Below are 18,358 nucleotides of genomic sequence, written 5' to 3'. Positions count from 1 at the left end.
ATTTGTTAGATCAAAAGTGTGTCCACTCAGTAAGCTTGCAAACCCAGTTCTCTGTGTTTTCACCCATGCAGACAATGCCCCAGTAATGTGCTTCCATTGCCACTTAGACATCACAACTCTACCTGACCTGTTATTTAATACCAGGCTTTACACAGAAGGACAGTGACTATAATTCAGAACCTTCAAGGCTCACTGAGCAGCGGTTTATGCTACAAAGACAGTTAAAAGACAAATAACTGCACTGGCTTGCAAAGATTCCAAAGAGCCAATTAACCTCACACCTTATTGGCTCCTGAAGTTAAGTCTTACAAAGCTAGTGCTGCAGTCTTAATCAACCTTTTAACAGCAGAAAAGCATGCAACAAGGAAGACTAAAGGCAAGAGCAAAATCTTAGTATTTCCCCCCCAACCACCATGGGTACTTTTTCCACTTAGGGCTAGTCAACAGAGTTTTGTATGGGTATAACTATTTCAGTTAAGGGGTTGATTTTTTAAAATAGTTATACCGATTCAATCTCTAGCAAGGAGGGTGCTTTATGCCAGTATAGCTTATTCCCTTCCTCTACAGGAATAGGTGTACTGGTATTAAGCACCTCTGAAGTGATTTCACTGTGTCCACACTAGAGGGGTTATATCAATTTAACTGATTTAATACAGTTAAAGCGGTGCAATTTGTGTTCAGGCAAGCCCACAAAGTTCCCTAAGGAGCTACTCTGTTTCGCCTTCCCACCCAGCACAGCCATTTTTACATTCAAGGAAGACTAGATGGAACTTCATGCACAGCCCTGCGATGGCACTCCCTAACCTGCCAGAGAACTCCCCGTTGAGTGACCTGAGACACTGCAGACTGAAATACTTGCTGTACTAGCATTTTCAACCACTGGGACAGTTTCCAGTATTTAAGTCAGGGAAGGCCTCATTAACCGGCTTTTGTATTAACCTCCCATCACAGCCCACTCCTGCACCTTCTTTTTTTGTTACTGATGAACTCCATAGGTCTGTCCTCTGGGTTTTTTTCTGATTACTGGTATCCATATGAATGTGCACCTGTGGAAAAAATAGGTACATGACAACATCTTCCCACAGACCATTGCAGAAATTAGATATCTACACCCCCATAAGCCTAGGTCCAGCCCTGGATAATTGAGGTTCACCAGCAGTTCTCAGAATGCTTACAGTGTTTGGCATTTGCCTTTCCTCATTTCTCTCCCACCCATCCCCCTCAAAAAAACCACCCAACAAGAACTACAGGAACATTGCCATTTTGAACCAATTTGTTAGAGCAGGATTTCCTGGGTTGACTAAAGCAAAGGCAAAGAATACAATTATTTAGTATGGCTCTTGTTACCTCCCATTGGAATGCAGTGTACAGACTTACAAGGAGAAGATTATTCGAAGGAGATGCTGTATATAGAGCAACAAAAATATTAAGTCTCGAGGATAAAATTTCTGAGGAGGAAAGACTCGCTGTTCTTCATTTGAGGTGAAAAGTGACTCTACCTCAGATGATTTCAAAATGATAAAAGCAAAGGAAAAAGCCAAAAGAAAATGTTCACGTAGGTAGAGAGTTCAAAAACTACAGGGCAACCTAAAAATTAGCAGTTTGGAGTTAAGGAGGAACACCAGTAGAATAATTTCAAATGTGGAAAAAGAAAAGGAGTACTTGTGGCACCTTAGAGACTAACAAATTTATTAGAGCATAAGCTTTCGTGAGCTACAGCTCACTTCATCGGATGCATTTGGTGGAAAAAACAGAGGAGAGATTTATATATACACACACACACACACACAGAGAACATGAAACAATGGGTTTATCATACACACTGTAAGGAGAGTGATCACTTAAGATAAGCCATCACCAGCAGCAGGGGGGGGAAGGAGGAAAAACCTTTCATGGTGACAAGCAAGGTAGGCTAATTCCAGCAGTTAACAAGAATATCAGAGGAACAGTGGGGGGTGGGGTGGGAGGGAGAAATACTATGGGGAAATAGTTTTACTTTGTGTAATGACTCATCCATTCCCAGTCTCTATTCAAGCCTAAGTTAATTGTATCCAGTTTGCAAATTAATTCCAATTCAGCAGTCTCTCGTTGGAGTCTGTTTTTGAAGCTTTTTTGTTGAAGTATAGCCACTCTTAGGTCTGTGATCGAGTGACCAGAGAGATTGAAGTGTTCTCCAACTGGTTTTTGAATGTTATAATTCTTGACGTCTGATTTGTGTCCATTCATTCTTTTACGTAGAGACTGTCCAGTTTGGCCAATGTACATGGCAGAGGGGCATTGCTGGCACATGATGGTATATATCACATTGGTAGATGCGCAGGTGAACGAGCCTCTGATAGTGTGGCTGATGTGATTAGGCCCTATGATGGTATCCCCTGAATAGATATGTGGACAGAGTTGGCAACGGGCTTTGTTGCAAGGATAGGTTCCTGGGTTAGTGGTTCTGTTGTGTGGTGTGTGGTTGCTGGTGAGTATTTGCTTCAGACTGGGGGGCTGTCTGTAAGCAAGGACTGGTCTATCTCCCAAGATCTGAGAGAGCGATGGCTCGTCCTTCAGGATAGGTTGTAGATCCTTGATGATGCGTTGGAGAGGTTTTAGTTGGGAGCTGAAGGTGATGGCTAGTGGTGTTCTGTTGTTTTCTTTGTTGGGCCTGTCCTGTAGTAGGTGACTTCTGGGTACTCTTCTGGCTCTGTCAATCTGTTTCTTCACTTCAGCAGGTGGGTATTGTAGTTGTAGGAATGCATGATAGAGATCTTGTAGGTGTTTGTCTCTGTCTGAGGGGTTGGAGCAAATGCGGTTATATCGTAGCGCTTGGCTGTAGACAATGGATCGAGTGGTATGATCTGGATGAAAGCTAGAGGCATGTAGGTAGGAATAGCGGTCAGTAGGTTTCCGATATAGGGTGGTGTTTATGTGACCATCGCTTATTAGCACCGTAGTGTCCAGGAAGTGGATCTCTTGTGTGGACTGGTCCAGGCTGAGGTTGATGGTGGGATGGAAATTGTTGAAATCATGGTGGAATTCCTCAAGAGCTTCTTTTCCATGGGTCCAGATGATGAAGATGTCATCAATGTAGCGCAAGTAGAGTAGGGGCATTAGGGGACGAGAGCTGAGGAAGCGTTGTTCTAAGTCAGCCATAAAAATGTTGGCATACTGTGGGGCCATGCGGGTACCCATCGCAGTGCCGCTGATTTGAAGGTATACATTGTCACCAAATGTGAAATAGTTATGGGTCAGGACAAAGTCACAAAGTTCTGCCACCAGGTTAGCCGTCACAGTATCGGGGATACTGTTCCTGACGGCTTGTAGTCCATCTTTGTGTGGAATGTTGGTGTAGAGGGCTTCTACATCCATAGTGGCTAGGATGGTGTTTTTAGGAAGATCACCAATGGACTGTAGTTTCCTCAGGAAATCGGTGGTGTCTCGAAGATAGCTGGGAGTGCTGGTAATGAAGGGCCTGAGGAGTGAGTCTACATAGCCAGACAATCCTGCTGTCAGGGTGCCAATGCCTGAGATGATGGGGCGTCCAGGATTTCCAGGTTTATGGATCTTGGGTAGCAGATAGAATACCCCAGGTCGGGGCTCCAGGGGTGTGTCTGTGCGGATTTGTTCTTGTGCTTTTTCAGGGAGTTTCTTGAGCAAATGCTGTAGTTTCTTTTGGTAACTCTCAGTGGGATCAGAGGGTAATGGCTTGTAGAAAGTGGTGTTGGAGAGCTGCCTAGTAGCCTCTTGTTCATACTCCGACCTATTCATGATGACGACAGCACCTCCTTTGTCAGCCTTTTTGATTATGATGTCAGAGTTGTTTCTGAGGCTGTGGATGGCACTGTGTTCTGCATGGCTGAGGTTATGGGGTAAGCGATGCTGCTTTTCCACAATTTCAGCTCGTGCACGTCGGCGGAAGCAGTCTATGTAGAAATCCAGGCTGCTGTTTCGACCTTCAGGAGGAGTCCACCCAGAATCCTTCTTTTTGTAGTGTTGGCAGGAAGGTCTCTGTGGGTTAATATGTTGGTCAGAGGTGTGTTGGAAATATTCCTTGAGTCTGAGACGTCGAAAATAGGATTCTAGGTCACCACAGAACTGTATCATGTTCGTGGGGGTGGAGGGGCAAAAGGAGAGGCCCCGAGATAGGACAGATTCTTCCGCTGGGCTAAGAGTATAGTTGGATAGATTAACAATATTGCTGGGTGGGTTACGGGAACCATTGTTGTGGCCCCTTGTGGCATATAGTAGTTTAGATAGCTTAGTGTCCTTTTTCTTTTGTAGAGAATCAAAGTGTGTTTTGTAAATGGCTTGTCTAGTTTTTGTAAAGTCCAGCCACGAGGAAGTTTGTGTGGAAGGTTGGTTCTTTATGAGAGTATCCAGTTTTGAGAGCTCATTCTTAATCTTTCCCTGTTTGCTGTAGAGGATGTTAATCAGGTGGTTCCGCAGTTTCCTTGAGAGTGTGTGGCACAAGCTGTCAGCATAGTCTGTGTGGTATGTAGATTGTAATGGATTTTTTACCTTCAGTCCTTTCGGTATGATGTCCATCTGTTTGCATTTGGAGAGGAAGATGATGTCTGTCTGTATCTGTGCGAGTTTTTTCATGAAGTTGACAGATTTCCACTCTAAATGGCTTGTCTAGTTTTTGTAAAGTCCAAATGCATCCGATGAAGTGAGCTGTAGCTCACGAAAGCTTATGCTCTAATAAATTTGTTAGTCTCTAAGGTGCCACAAGTACTCCTTTTCTTTTTGCGAATACAGACTAACACGGCTGCTACTCTGAAACCCGTCATTATGCAAGGCACTGAATTTAGCCGTATAGAGCTACCTATCTGCTACCCAAGATCCATAAACCTGGAAATCCTGGACGCCCCATCATCTCAGGCATTGGCACCCTGACAGCAGGATTGTCTGGCTATGTAGACTCACTCCTCAGGCCCTTCGTTACCAGCACTCCCAGCTATCTTCGAGACACCACCGATTTCCTGAGGAAACTACAGTCCATTGGTGATCTTCCTAAAAACACCATCCTAGCCACTATGGATGTAGAAGCCCTCTACACCAACATTCCACACAAAGATGGACTACAAGCCGTCAGGAACAGTATCCCCGATACTGTGACGGCTAACCTGGTGGCAGAACTTTGTGACTTTGTCCTGACCCATAACTATTTCACATTTGGTGACAATGTATACCTTCAAATCAGCGGCACTGCGATGGGTACCCGCATGGCCCCACAGTATGCCAACATTTTTATGGCTGACTTAGAACAACGCTTCCTCAGCTCTCGTCCCCTAATGCCCCTACTCTACTTGCGCTACATTGATGACATCTTCATCATCTGGACCCATGGAAAAGAAGCTCTTGAGGAATTCCACCATGATTTCAACAATTTCCATCCCACCATCAACCTCAGCCTGGACCAGTCCACACAAGAGATCCACTTCCTGGACACTACGGTGCTAATAAGCGATGGTCACATAAACACCACCCTATATCGGAAACCTACTGACCGCTATTCCTACCTACATGCCTCTAGCTTTCATCCAGATCATATCACTCGATCCATTGTCTACAGCCAAGCGCTACGATATAACCGCATTTGCTCCAACCCCTCAGACAGAGACAAACACCTACAAGATCTCTATCATGCATTCCTACAACTACAATACCCACCTGCTGAAGTGAAGAAACAGATTGACAGAGCCAGAAGAGTACCCAGAAGTCACCTACTACAGGACAGGCCCAACAAAGAAAACAACAGAACGCCACTAGCCATCACCTTCAGCTCCCAACTAAAACCTCTCCAACGCATCATCAAGGATCTACAACCTATCCTGAAGGACGAGCCATCGCTCTCTCAGATCTTGGGAGATAGACCAGTCCTTGCTTACAGACAGCCCCCCAGTCTGAAGCAAATACTCACCAGCAACCACACACCACACAACAGAACCACTAACCCAGGAACCTATCCTTGCAACAAAGCCCGTTGCCAACTCTGTCCACATATCTATTCAGGGGATACCATCATAGGGCCTAATCACATCAGCCACACTATCAGAGGCTCGTTCACCTGCGCATCTACCAATGTGATATATACCATCATGTGCCAGCAATGCCCCTCTGCCATGTACATTGGCCAAACTGGACAGTCTCTACGTAAAAGAATGAATGGACACAAATCAGACGTCAAGAATTATAACATTCAAAAACCAGTTGGAGAACACTTCAATCTCTCTGGTCACTCGATCACAGACCTAAGAGTGGCTATACTTCAACAAAAAAGCTTCAAAAACAGACTCCAACGAGAGACTGCTTAATTGGAATTAATTTGCAAACTGGATACAATTAACTTAGGCTTGAATAGAGACTGGGAATGGATGAGTCATTACACAAAGTAAAACTATTTCCCCATAGTATTTCTCCCTCCCACCCCACCCCCCACTGTTCCTCTGATATTCTTGTTAACTGCTGGAATTAGCCTACCTTGCTTGTCACCATGAAAGGTCTTCCTCCTTTCCCCCCCCCCTGCTGCTGGTGATGGCTTATCTTAAGTGATCACTCTCCTTACAGTGTGTATGATAAACCCATTGTTTCATGTTCTCTGTGTGTGTGTGTGTATATAAATCTCTCCTCTGTTTTTTCCACCAAATGCATCCGATGAAGTGAGCTGTAGCTCACGAAAGCTTATGCTCTAATAAATTTGTTAGTCTCTAAGGTGCCACAAGTACTCCTTTTCTTTTTGCGAATACAGACTAACACGGCTGCTACTCTGAAACCTGTCAAATGTGGAGTAAACCCATGGAGTAAACTGTCAAGGAAAGTGATTGATGCTAAAAGTATGAATGACAAACATTCTTTCTGGAGCAGGAAAGGATTGAGGGGGGGGTCTGTTAAAAATGCAAGAAGGTAGGGTTAAGATCAGCCAAAAGAGGGCAGGTTTACTGGGCTAGAATTTCTTCCACAGCCTTACCATTTTAATGTCTTACATTTCTCTACCAAAAGGGGTCTGTAGGACAGAGAATGCAGGTGGGAAAGGGGCCTGGGAGTTGCGTGCTACAATTAGAAAGTGATGCCAGACAACAGGGAGGCTAAGTGTTCATGTATGCAATCCTCAAAGTCTAAAGAAAGGAGATCTAATGCTTCAAAAGATCAGACCCTTTCCAAAATACCTTCAGAACATCTGCCAAGATTAAACACAATTCAATTTACCAAATGCAGTAGGAAACTGGTTTATGCAAACCCCTCATCCAAAAATACCCATTTATCCAAAATTAAGAGGTGTCCTAACATTTAGTATTGCATTGAAAGGTAAGTGTATCCCATCTCCATTTATCAGAATAAATTACATTCTCTTCCTCTCTTTTGATAGACGGGGTTTTACTGTATTTAGTATGGGAAAAGAAAAATAAATAGTGTAATAGTTAATTCAGTTCTTTGTCACGGGAATCAAGTTTAGCATGTCCCAAAATGTGTAGGACAGTTCATTTCAAACCTTTCCATGCACATGTCCAATTCTTTTGGGGTGGGGGGATCTGACACAGTTTTACTGGTGAAGCATGTCTCTGTCTTGGTAGATAAACATGAAGGAAGAGGAGTGTCCTGTTTTCAAAGCAAATGCACTTTGATGCATAGACTCCTTATGCTCGAATGAAATCCACTCTGGGCCTTGTGAATAAAATAGGTGTTTAGAGGACTATAAGTGGGGCTGCAAAACTTGAGCCACCCAAGAGATTAGTTTAGGAATATATTAAGGCCTAGTCTATACTTAAAAGTTAGTTCAACACTCGATGTAAAAAATTCATACCCCTGAGAACTGCAGCTGTGCTGTCCTAACCCCTGCTTTAGATGCAGCTAGGTTGATGGAAGAATGCTCCTGCTGACCTAGCTACTGCGGACCAGGGAGATGGAGTTCCTAAGCAATTTAAAAAAACAGCCTTCCATCAATGCAGGAAGTATCTACACTATGATGCTACAGCAGCATAGCTATGGTGCTGCAGCTGTGCCGCCGTAGCACTCATAGTGTAGACCTGGCCTAATTCTCGAACAAAAACATGTGGCATCAAAGTTTTCCCATAACTCACAATTGCAGCATCTTCATGCTTCCTAGGTTCTTAGGAGAAATTTAAGAGCTAAAAATCAGATGTTCCCTTCTTCCTGGAACTTGAGCAATGGATTCTAATCTCAAGCAGTACTCAAAGACTTGAAATCCACTTGGCTCCCGCCTGTAGGATTTATACATCCTCATCTCCTGGAATTCAACAACATACTTTGATTTTACACTGCCCACTCCCACTGATTTCTGCACTGTCTGCTCTTGACTACAACAGCCCATCCATGAAACACCAGAAAGGAAGAGAAAGTGCCAAAACACATCAAACATCCCATACCTTATAATACTTGGATATTGACTGAACTGGCATGGAGCTGGATGTGCCTTCTGGAGGATCAATGCTAAAAACAATCTAAGAAACAGATGGATAAAGCACAGAAAATTTTAACAGATGCCTCCAGCAAAATCAGTAATGTGTCAAACAATTATGCAAAATGATTGCTGCTGCAATAACTTTAAAATATATCTTTCAGTATTTGTTTTTTATACTCAGGTGCTGTAATTCTGTTCACAAAAATAGATGCAATGGTGAAAATATCTTAGACAATCAGGACAAATATGTTTAAATACTAGCATATTTTTAGGTTCCCATATGGACTTATTCACTGTGAGTTGAAAGTACCTGTGACACTATTTAAGTAGAGGGGAAAAATAAGTATTAAAATGTGTAACCAGAATCTAAAAGGGTTTGCTAGTATTTAAACAAATTTGTCCTGATTGTCAACGATACTTTCACCATTGTGTCTATTTTTACGAACAGAATTACAGCACCAGAGTATACAAAACACATATTTGCAAGCACAAATGGATATTTACAGAACTAGTAGATCTGTGTGAACAAATTCCAAATTTACGCAAGCAACACAAGTAACAGTACATGTGTAAGGTCTAGATAATATTTAGTCCTGCATCAGTGCAGGGAACTGGACTAGATGACCTATGGAGGTCCCTTCCAGGCCTACATTTCTACGATTCTACGTTATACACAATTGAATATGATTTTGGTTAATTTTATGATGAGTAGAAACACTCTACAAATATACAAGCTGGCAATGATGCAGGCTACAGCTGCTTTGAGAAAAATCCCTTTGAATTTCCTGACTTGTGCTTAAAATTTCAGCCACAAAATACTGCCCTAACAATTCGCTTTTCAGAAAAAAGCAAAATAAGTGCTGCTATCAAACCTATTTCCACCTCTCCATTTGCACTGCACACCTAGTATAGTCTCTAAATGCCACGTGCAAAACTAATAGTAGTATCAGCTCTGCTCTGAAAGGACTGTGCATCTCTACTCTTCCTATGTTTCATGTATTTTATTAAATGACAATGCTTTTATTAAACATATGGGATTGCAAATTCAAATAGATGGTCAGCATCAGTTCAATAAAAATTGCTTGTTATAAACACTGGTGAATAACTGTGTAATTTTGTAAGCCAAATTTCTGGAGATATTTAAAAGGCACTAACAGTGCTCATGAGAATACAGTTCACAGTAAAAGGAAGGCGCTTCCCATAATAGTGAAGAAAAAATAAAAGCAGCATTCCTGGAAAGCGTAATCGATGAAAATTAACCTTAGTATGGCCAAAAGGGGTTTTAGCAAATGTCTTTAAAAATGTTTTGTTTTCCCAAACAAAAACAAACATGATAAATTGAAAAGTTATAGCTCTGAAAACAGGGTCATATGACAAGGAAGCAGTGAGGCCAAGAGAATAAGGGTCTGAACTGAGTCAGGAATCCCAGCTTCTATTGCTGGTTCTACCACTCAATTGCTGTGGGACACTGGGCAAGCAATTCAACCTTTGTGCCTTAATCTTCCCCACATGGGGATAATGACACATGCCTTCCTTTATAAACCACTGAGACAGATGGATATAAAGTGCTACCGTTATATCAGAGCATACACATGATATCTATTGAATCTATATAGAAATACAACAACGCTTACACAGCTGGGCACATTTAACACACACATGAATGCATGAACAGCTCAGCTTTACAAAGCAACCTTCTATTGGCCCAGTGATCTGAGGGACCAGAATTCAAATGCCTCATTTTTAGAGCTTCCAGAATTTAGGAGTGCCCATCTCACCAGACATGATAGGAGCAGCTGGGTACATTGAGAGTTAGTAGCAACTCCTATGGAGTGGATGAGTAGCAGCAAAGAATGGTTCTAAGTTGCTCAAAATTGAGTAAATTCTGGATGAGGTGGCACTTGCCTAACAGACTCATTTCAACCCAAAGGTACTGGTGCACTTTTGACATGGGTAAAACTTGACCTGATAAATCCCATAGACTCCCCACTAAACCTCCTCTTTGTGCCGAGCTTCTGAACTGTGCGTTCCCAAATAGATTGACTGTTAGGAAAGAGACCCACTACTGCTGTCTGAAAGGCAGCCTGATTCATCTGCTGAGGAGGCATTGAGCTCAGTGCTGCTGACCAAAACCAAGACGCGTTCATACCACACATCCAACTGAGCAGGGTTCTAAGATTCAGAACAGCACTTGACCTGAAGCTCAGTGTGACAGTACTTTGATCCCAAATCTGGTTGTACAGATAGAAGTTGTTTAAGGTGTTGATGGCTTGGAGCTGGCAGACTGATCAGAATACAGCTCTATGTCTGATCCCAGTGGTTCTCAACCCATTGTGGGCCGCGTATGCAGCTCTCTGTTATGTGGGCCGCATCCACACAATATATATATTACCTGTATAGCCCTCAGGATGTCACATGGGCCACAGCTGTGTGCTTATAAAGCTGCGAGTGGCCAGCAGGTTGAGAACCACTGTTCCGATCTTTGCCATGCAAGAGGAAGGGTTAATACATTAATTCTGCTCTTTCAAGTGACCTCCAGGGAGAGCATTTTCTGTAACATGCTTTTGGACGTTTTCTTTCTGGCAACACAGCTGACCACACAGCAGGACCAGTAAACAATGGCTGCTGGGAGGAGGAAAAGCTAATTCCTTTTAGGGTAAGAGGTGAATCAATTGGTGGAAGAGGGAGGAAAGATACTGTGATGAATGAGCTGCGTATTCTGTTGTACGAAGCTAGTTCTTTTTTCTTAGAAAAATACAGAATAGAAAACAAGATCACTCCTTCCTGCCAAATTCCAACTCTAGAAGAAGGGGGAGAGTTTATTCAGCTGCCAAGAAGGCAATTCTTGATGGAAAAACTAACAAACAGTTGTTGGGAAATTCACTATTACCACTTATGTTTCCAAGAATCACCAGTGAAGTGAAGACACATTAACTACTTGAATGCTGCCAAACGATCCAAGGACAGGTGACAAAATACATTTCAGGTACATCACTTGGAAACAGCAACATTGCAGGTTTCAGAGATGTAGCGTGTTAGTCTGTATCAGCAAAAAGAGGAGTCCTTGTGGCACCTTAGAAACTAACAAATTTATTTGGGCATAAGCTTTCATGGGCTAAAATCCACTTCTTCAGATGCATGGAGTGGAAAATACAGTAGGGAGGTATAAATACACAGCATATGAAAATATGGGAGTTGCCTTACCAAGTGGGGGGTCAGTGCTAACTAGCCAATTCAATTAAGGTGGAAGTGAGCTATTCTCAACAGTTGACAAGAAGGGGAGGAAATCACTTTTGTAGTGCTAATGAGGCCAATGTAATCAAGGTGGCCCATTTCAAACAGTTGACAAGAAGATGCGAGTATCAGCAGGGGGAAATTAGTTTTTGTAGTGACCCATCCACTCCCAGTCTTTATTCAGGCCTAATTTGATGGTGTCCAGTTTGCAAATTAATTCCAGTTCTGCAGTTTCTCATTGGAGTCTGTTTTTGAAGTTTTTTTGTTGAAGAATTGTCACTTTTAAGTCTGTTATTGAGTGTCCAGGGAGACTGAAGTGTTCTCCTACTGGTTTTGAATGTTATAATTCTTGATGTCAGATTTGTGTCCATTTATTCTTTTGCATAGAGACTGTCCGGTTTGGCCAATGTACATGGTAGAGGAGCATTGATGGCACATGATGGCATATATCACATTGGTAGATGTGCAGGTGAACAAGCCCCTGATGGTGTGTGCCACTGAACAAGAAGTTTAAGAGCACAGGTTTCATAGTAGCAGCCGTGTTAGTCTGTATTCGCAAAAAGAAAAGGAGTACTTGTGGCACCTTAGAGACTAACAAATTTATTAGAGCATAAGCTTTCGTGAGCTACAGCTCACTTCCGAAATGCATCTGATGAAGTGAGCTGTAGCTCACGAAAGATTATGCTCTAATAAATTTGTTAGTCTCTAAGGTGCCACAAGTACTCCTTTTCTTTTTAAGAGCACGGTATCTGGTGTAATTATAGGGAATGCTGGAGCCTACAAAACGTAACATTATTCCCAGTAAAGACGAGAGTAAGTAATAGCATATAAAGTCTTTGGCAAGAAGGGAGACTGCAGACTGACATATTGTCTTCCCCAGATTTAAAAAAAAAAAAAAAAAAAAAAATTAACTGCTGGTATTATATACAGACAGAAAATACAGGGAAGGCCATTTGAATTAGAAGGCTGTTAACATATTAAGGTGCTTTGGTAATTAAAAAGCACATAAGAGTGGTTTATGCTGTTACGAAATGCAGAGCAGTGCATACAGTTATCCAGTTCAGTTTTCAGATAAAGCGAATTTCATAGAATTTGTTAAATGTTTCTGTTGCCCCCCATGCTACTCCCCTCTGACATAGCAGAAGTGCCAGAAATACTATCCCCCTCCTGCCTGTCTTTACTAGTATTTCTGGCACTTTTGCTCTTCCTACAATTTAGTTCACGTTTACAAGCAGCATCTTCTCCCAGAAAAAAGTCTGTGTGGCACATGCCTTCTGAGTAAAAAGAATGAAAGTTAACTGCTGGGGGGGGGGGGGGGGGGGGGGGGACGGACTACTAGCCACTAGGGAAAGTCCATAGAGCTACACTGAATGAAGGGAGTCAGGGGGTCTCAACCAACTACAGCAGTCCTTAGCATTATTGGAGTGGAAGGTGGGAGTAGGCCAACTACTGACTATACACGGTCACTGGTTTCATTGATTTTTCATTTAGTTTAAGTGTCATTCATCAATCTGAATTTATTTCTTGAATCTCTACCTGGATGTCCAAATGTTTACACTGAATTTATCAATGATTTCTATATATTAAACAATAGAGCAACAAGCAAGAACGAAGCAGCAAGACACATATACAAATCTTTATAGGGATTACCACCATCTCTCTATGAAAGGCCAGAGGAAAATCTGTTCTGATCCAAAAGGAAAAGGAAAAGTTGGGAGAGTGCTCAGTCAAATTTCACTATAAGCTTTCAGGGAAAGTTCCAATTAAATTTGACGTACAGTGACGCAATCATGGAGACTGCCCTGAAATCGTCAAAGTCTGGAAACAAAGTGAAGCCATCCGAAATGTCAGCAACTGTTCCAAAATTAAAACATTACAGTTATGATGCTATTCAGTTGGACCTCTCAGCTCTCCAAACTTCATTGTGTACTTTGTCGGTATAGCTCAGAACAGGAGTGTTGGCTAAATTCAGAGGTCAGCTAGGATATGAATTTCAGTTCACCAATCCACAGTATCCTCTAAGCTCTTTGCAACTACTTCCTTCCTCAAAGACATATTTATATTTTCTAGTCCTGCAACAGTAGGGAGATTGCTAGTGCAGTGTACTCAACCATGTTCTTTTGATGTATTATTGAGCTGTAGCTGTAAAACATTGTATAGCTGTTCTATTTTAGAAGTTCCTTATATTCAATAAATAAAAAGAACAGAGTTAAGATTATCTACATTTCCCCCCGCCCAACTGCAGCTTACTCTCTCATGGGAATCTCTCTTCTAATCAAATACTGCTGGCTGAACATGCTATTTGCACAACTCAACAATCCAGCTCCTCCTGGTGGAGGTTAGAAACAACTGAACCATACTTTAATCTGACACCTCTAAAAGGGACGTTTATATATATCTATATATCTATATGAAAGTTTAAGATTGCCTCTCCCCATCTCATCATAGTGCAGAGAAATATGAACAGATTTTCACTTTCCTTTATTTCCTACTATGTCAAATATCAAAAGTACACAGCTGCCTAACTCTTTTATAGCTGGCTTCTGAATGCCACAAATCAATTCTGTATTTCCTGTAAATGAACTTTCAGTCCACAAGATGCCAAGAAAGTCTGGTCCTGGAAGTTGAAAAATGAAACTCACAAAGAGGTTTCCTTTAGAGACTATTCTCTGTATGCAGAGGAAATTTAGAATAGTGTCCATTTAGATGTTTTTAAGTAGATTCTCACCCATATTCCATATGCCCCACTGAATTACATAGGTAGAAGCAATTTCTCAATAGAGAAAACTAACCAGAACAGCTATACTCTCACCTTAATGCTTACAGTGAAAGGTATGAAATCTCAGCTGAAACACACTACCAAACTACAAGCCACATTCGACACTGGTGAGGCCTCATCTGGAGTACTGTGTCCAGTTTTGGGCCCCACACTACAGGAAGGATGTGGATAAATTGGAAAGAGTACAACGAAGGGCAACGAAAATGATTAGGGGTCTAGAGCACATGACTTATGAGGAGAGGCTGAGGGAGCTGGGATTGTTTAGTCTGCAGAAGAGAAGAATGAGGGGGGATTTGATAGCTGCTTTCAACTACCTGAAAGGGGGTTTCAAAGAGGATGGCTCTAGACTGTTCTCAATGGTAGCAGATGACAGAACGAGGAGTAATGGTCTCAAGTTGCAATGGGGGAGGTTTAGATTGGATATTAGGAAAAACTTTTTCACTAAGAGGGTGGTGAAACACTGGAATGCGTTACCTAGGGAGGTGGTAGAATCTCCTTCCTTAGAGGTTTTTAAGGTCAGGCTTGACAAAGCCCTAGCTGGGATGATTTAACTGGGACTTGGTCCTGCTTTGAGCAGGGGGTTGGACTAGATGACCGTCTGGGGTCCCTTCCAACCCTGATATTCTATGATTCTATGATTCTATACATGGAGGAAGCTCTGTTTGAGTCTATAGTCAGGTAGAAATTCTTCCCTCAGTAGCATGCCAACTCCCATCAGTGCTAAATGTGGCAGAGCTCTGACCTTGTCCCCATGGGTCCTGCGCTTCCAGGTGGTTTATGCTAGCCTCAGAGGCTCCCTGCAACCCTCCACATAGTCCTTCTCTCTCTAGGGCCAGGGTTACAGTCTACTGAGACCTTTTCATCATAAGCCAACAAGGAGGTTGGTGAGAGAACTCCCACAGTCTCTTTTGTTCCTAGGGGCTTGTTCCAGAACAGTTTAGCTTCCTGTACTGAGATGGGCCTGTCTTCCCCTCCCAGGAGGTGTTTCTGTAGTGGAGGGTTGGGGGGAACCCAGGCCTACCCTCTACTCCGGGTTCTAGCCCTAATGGCAACAGCTGTTGGCAGCCGACCTTTCACCGCCAGAGTTGCTACATTTCCCTGGGCCACTTCCTCAAAGCTCTTCCACTGCTCTCTCAACACCTTCTTCACCCTTACCTTAGGGCTCCCTTTCCAGTGGCTTGAGGGCATCTTCATTACCCAGCCCTTCAGCTGTACTTCCTCTCCTCTGGCTCCCTTCGGCCTGACTGGAGTGAGCCCTTTTATACTATCAGAGGGGCCTTAATTAGACTCAGGTGTTCACATTAGCTTAACAGCCTCACCAGACTCTTTGCAGGTTAATTAGAGTCAGGTATTCTCATTTGCCTAACAGCTTCAACTGACTCTTTGCAGGCTAATTGGAGTCAGGTGTCCACCGTAGCCTGGAGCCACCCCTGCTCTGCTCAGTCAGAGAACAGAAAACTGCTTATCCAGTGGCCAGTATATCTGCCTTTGACTACTCTGCTGTACCCAACTGGCATGGGTCTAGCACATTAAGAGTTAAACAAATGCACTCTAAAAAGAAAAAAAAGACCCCTTTGGTGTCTTTCCACATCCTCCACTACCTCTTCAATCTTTTAGAATTATAATGAGGAAGCAGCACAGAATTATTTACCTGAATAATGTCTGAAAGTTTATGTAATCCAGCTGTGTTGGTAAATATCCCAGTACCTAGAGAGGACAGTATATTAACTTTTTATGTAGACAAATGTACATATTTATATATACCCATACCTGAGCGTGCACAAACACACATAAATGTGCACTGGACACATCTACATCTCACTCACTACCACAATTATGAATAAAGTGGCTTACAAATATCATTGGATAACAAAAAATAAATGAAACCAGAACATTGCCAACAGTTTGGTGTGTAACAAGAGCATGACTTGATTTCAAAGTATTTTGTCCCATCTCCACCCTGCACTGAGAAGCTCTATTGTAAATTAGCTTTCATACCCTTCACATACATTAATAATCAATGACAAAATCTCAGTGGAGGTTCTCTAAACTGAGAGTCAGGAGTTTTGTAAATAATGGATACTAGCTGTTTATAAGATATTTCAAAAGAGAACTTTATGTCATTTCTCTTCTAGGAGTAGTAAGGCTTCCTGCCCTTTGACAGGCACCTGACCACCTCCCACTGAGTATTATTGCCCAGTTAAGACGGTAGCGTATATAGTTCTGCAAAATCACTTTACTGATATCAGTGAAGCACTTTGAGAGATCCTGCAGACTATGCACGTAAACAGGTATTTGAGAACTGACAATTTGAAAATTGTCAGTTTTCCACTTGCTGAAACTATGAAAGCTGCCTTTTCACTTTTAACTGCCTTTTCACAAGCTTGTGGCACAATTAATGTTGCTCCCATGCAAAGGGAATACAGGAAGAACATTATGTGAATAGCGCTCATTTTCCCTTTCTCATTATGCCCGCAAAATATGGACGCTTCCATTTGCCGTTGTCTATAACTTACAGAACTATACATAGTAGCCACGGTGACATGCTTACACTTACGGCCTGATAGAAATTGTTCAATCTGTTCCAGCGACTCCAGGAGGGAGGTTTTGGTTTGGAATGTGATCTGGGCCTTTGCAAACAGATCGAAGATGTAGCTGCAATCCAAGAAGAAAAATACAATTGGACAAACTTTACAAATAACCCTACATTATTTAATAACAGCAATACCTTTGCCCTTGAAGTTCACGGTATTCCCTTCTCCATGAGTAATAAGGGTAAACAAAAATAGTAACTACTTTGTTACAAGATTAACTGAGATAATGCTGGGATATTTTTGTTTGAAAGCTTAATGACCTTCACCACCACATCATTTGCAATTACTTTTCATGCACACCTTATTACAACACACAATTTTCTTTGGTTTACAAACAGTTCTGTAGAGCCTGAAGTACATCAACCAGAACATAGTTACACTGGTACCTTAATATGAATCAGTATTTCACAAGCCAGCATTTTACGGAAACAAATAAAGACCATTGTCCAGTTCAACATACCCTATTATTCACCCATCCACTCCATGCCAGACTTTCCAAACTTTAATTTATTATTTTTATAGGAGCTGTGGTCTCCAGCTTACAACATGGTTGGACCTTGCCATTACTAAATAGTAAGAGGCTAAACAGTAAAATTCCAATCACAGTAGGATAATACTGTATTCAAAGCATTGTATAATAAACTACTCGCTATTCCTAAAGGCATGGGGTCAACTGATTTAGGATCACATTTGATAGATTTCATAATTAGTATAATCTGAGGCTAAAAGACTCTTCAGAGTCTAAAAATATAAATTACTGAAATACCATGAAAGTAAGCAAGTAAAATGGGGAACGTTTCAAGGGGACCCACTGAATATACTGTGTGTGTAGAACAACAGTTACGTAATAAAAGTTGGTTCCCAGAGCTAGGGTAATATTACTAATGTTAACAGCTAGTATGCCTTTTAAACACGTACTGCTACTTGCTGTCCCGGAGGCTTCCTATTTCAGAGAATTGTGTTGCTTTCATATGGAACTTTGGAGGAGAAATTCAGATTGGAGACACACTCATTAGGCCAGAAGTCTCTTTTCCTAACATACAGACACTCTAATGAGGAGGAGAATACAATCTCAGAGCACCAACTGGCACCTACCTCCCTTCTTTAGTGACTCCATTTCCATTAGCTGGCAGCTGCACAGCATCAATAGCATTTTCAAGTTGAAGAAGAATTCCTTTAAGGAAATCAAAGGAGAAAATAGTTCAATTTTCAGTAAACGAAAAATTCAGAACTCATCTAAATGAGCTCTTTTGAATGGCCTTTGTTACAAAGATAGTCACCTAGTTACTCCCCCTAAACCTAGCTATTATCTTGTTTGAGTAACCAACCTAATACTTTAAAAAC

The 18,358-nt window shown here is 42.0% G+C and overlaps 1 protein-coding gene across 22 annotated transcripts in view; it reads right to left on the bottom strand.

The window, feature by feature from the left end:
• Positions 1-18,358, bottom strand: part of RTEL1 (regulator of telomere elongation helicase 1) — a 124,910-nt gene that overhangs the window by 84,608 nt on the left and 21,944 nt on the right. For 19 of the 22 annotated variants that reach the window (XR_006275466.1, XR_006275468.1, XR_006275467.1 and 16 more), the window contains 5 exons: positions 18,110-18,188; positions 16,978-17,075; positions 16,072-16,127; positions 8,373-8,447; positions 965-1,046 (listed from right to left, as the gene is read on the bottom strand). Coding sequence is in view for 19 of the 22 variants with exons in the window: in XM_043496019.1 (XP_043351954.1) it covers positions 965-1,046; positions 8,373-8,447; positions 16,072-16,127; positions 16,978-17,075; positions 18,110-18,188 (390 nt within the window). In the remaining 3 variants the exon portion in view is untranslated. The remainder of the gene's footprint in view (positions 1-964; positions 1,047-8,372; positions 8,448-16,071; positions 16,128-16,977; positions 17,076-18,109; positions 18,189-18,358) is intronic. The other 3 variants (XM_043496024.1, XM_043496031.1, XM_043496028.1) reach the window with 2 other exon arrangements.

This window comes from Dermochelys coriacea, chromosome 13, assembly GCF_009764565.3.
Source record: "Dermochelys coriacea isolate rDerCor1 chromosome 13, rDerCor1.pri.v4, whole genome shotgun sequence".
Lineage (NCBI taxonomy): Eukaryota > Metazoa > Chordata > Testudines > Dermochelyidae > Dermochelys > Dermochelys coriacea.
Note: the sequence above shows the minus strand (reverse complement) of the source record. Positions and strands in the feature narration are given on the sequence as shown.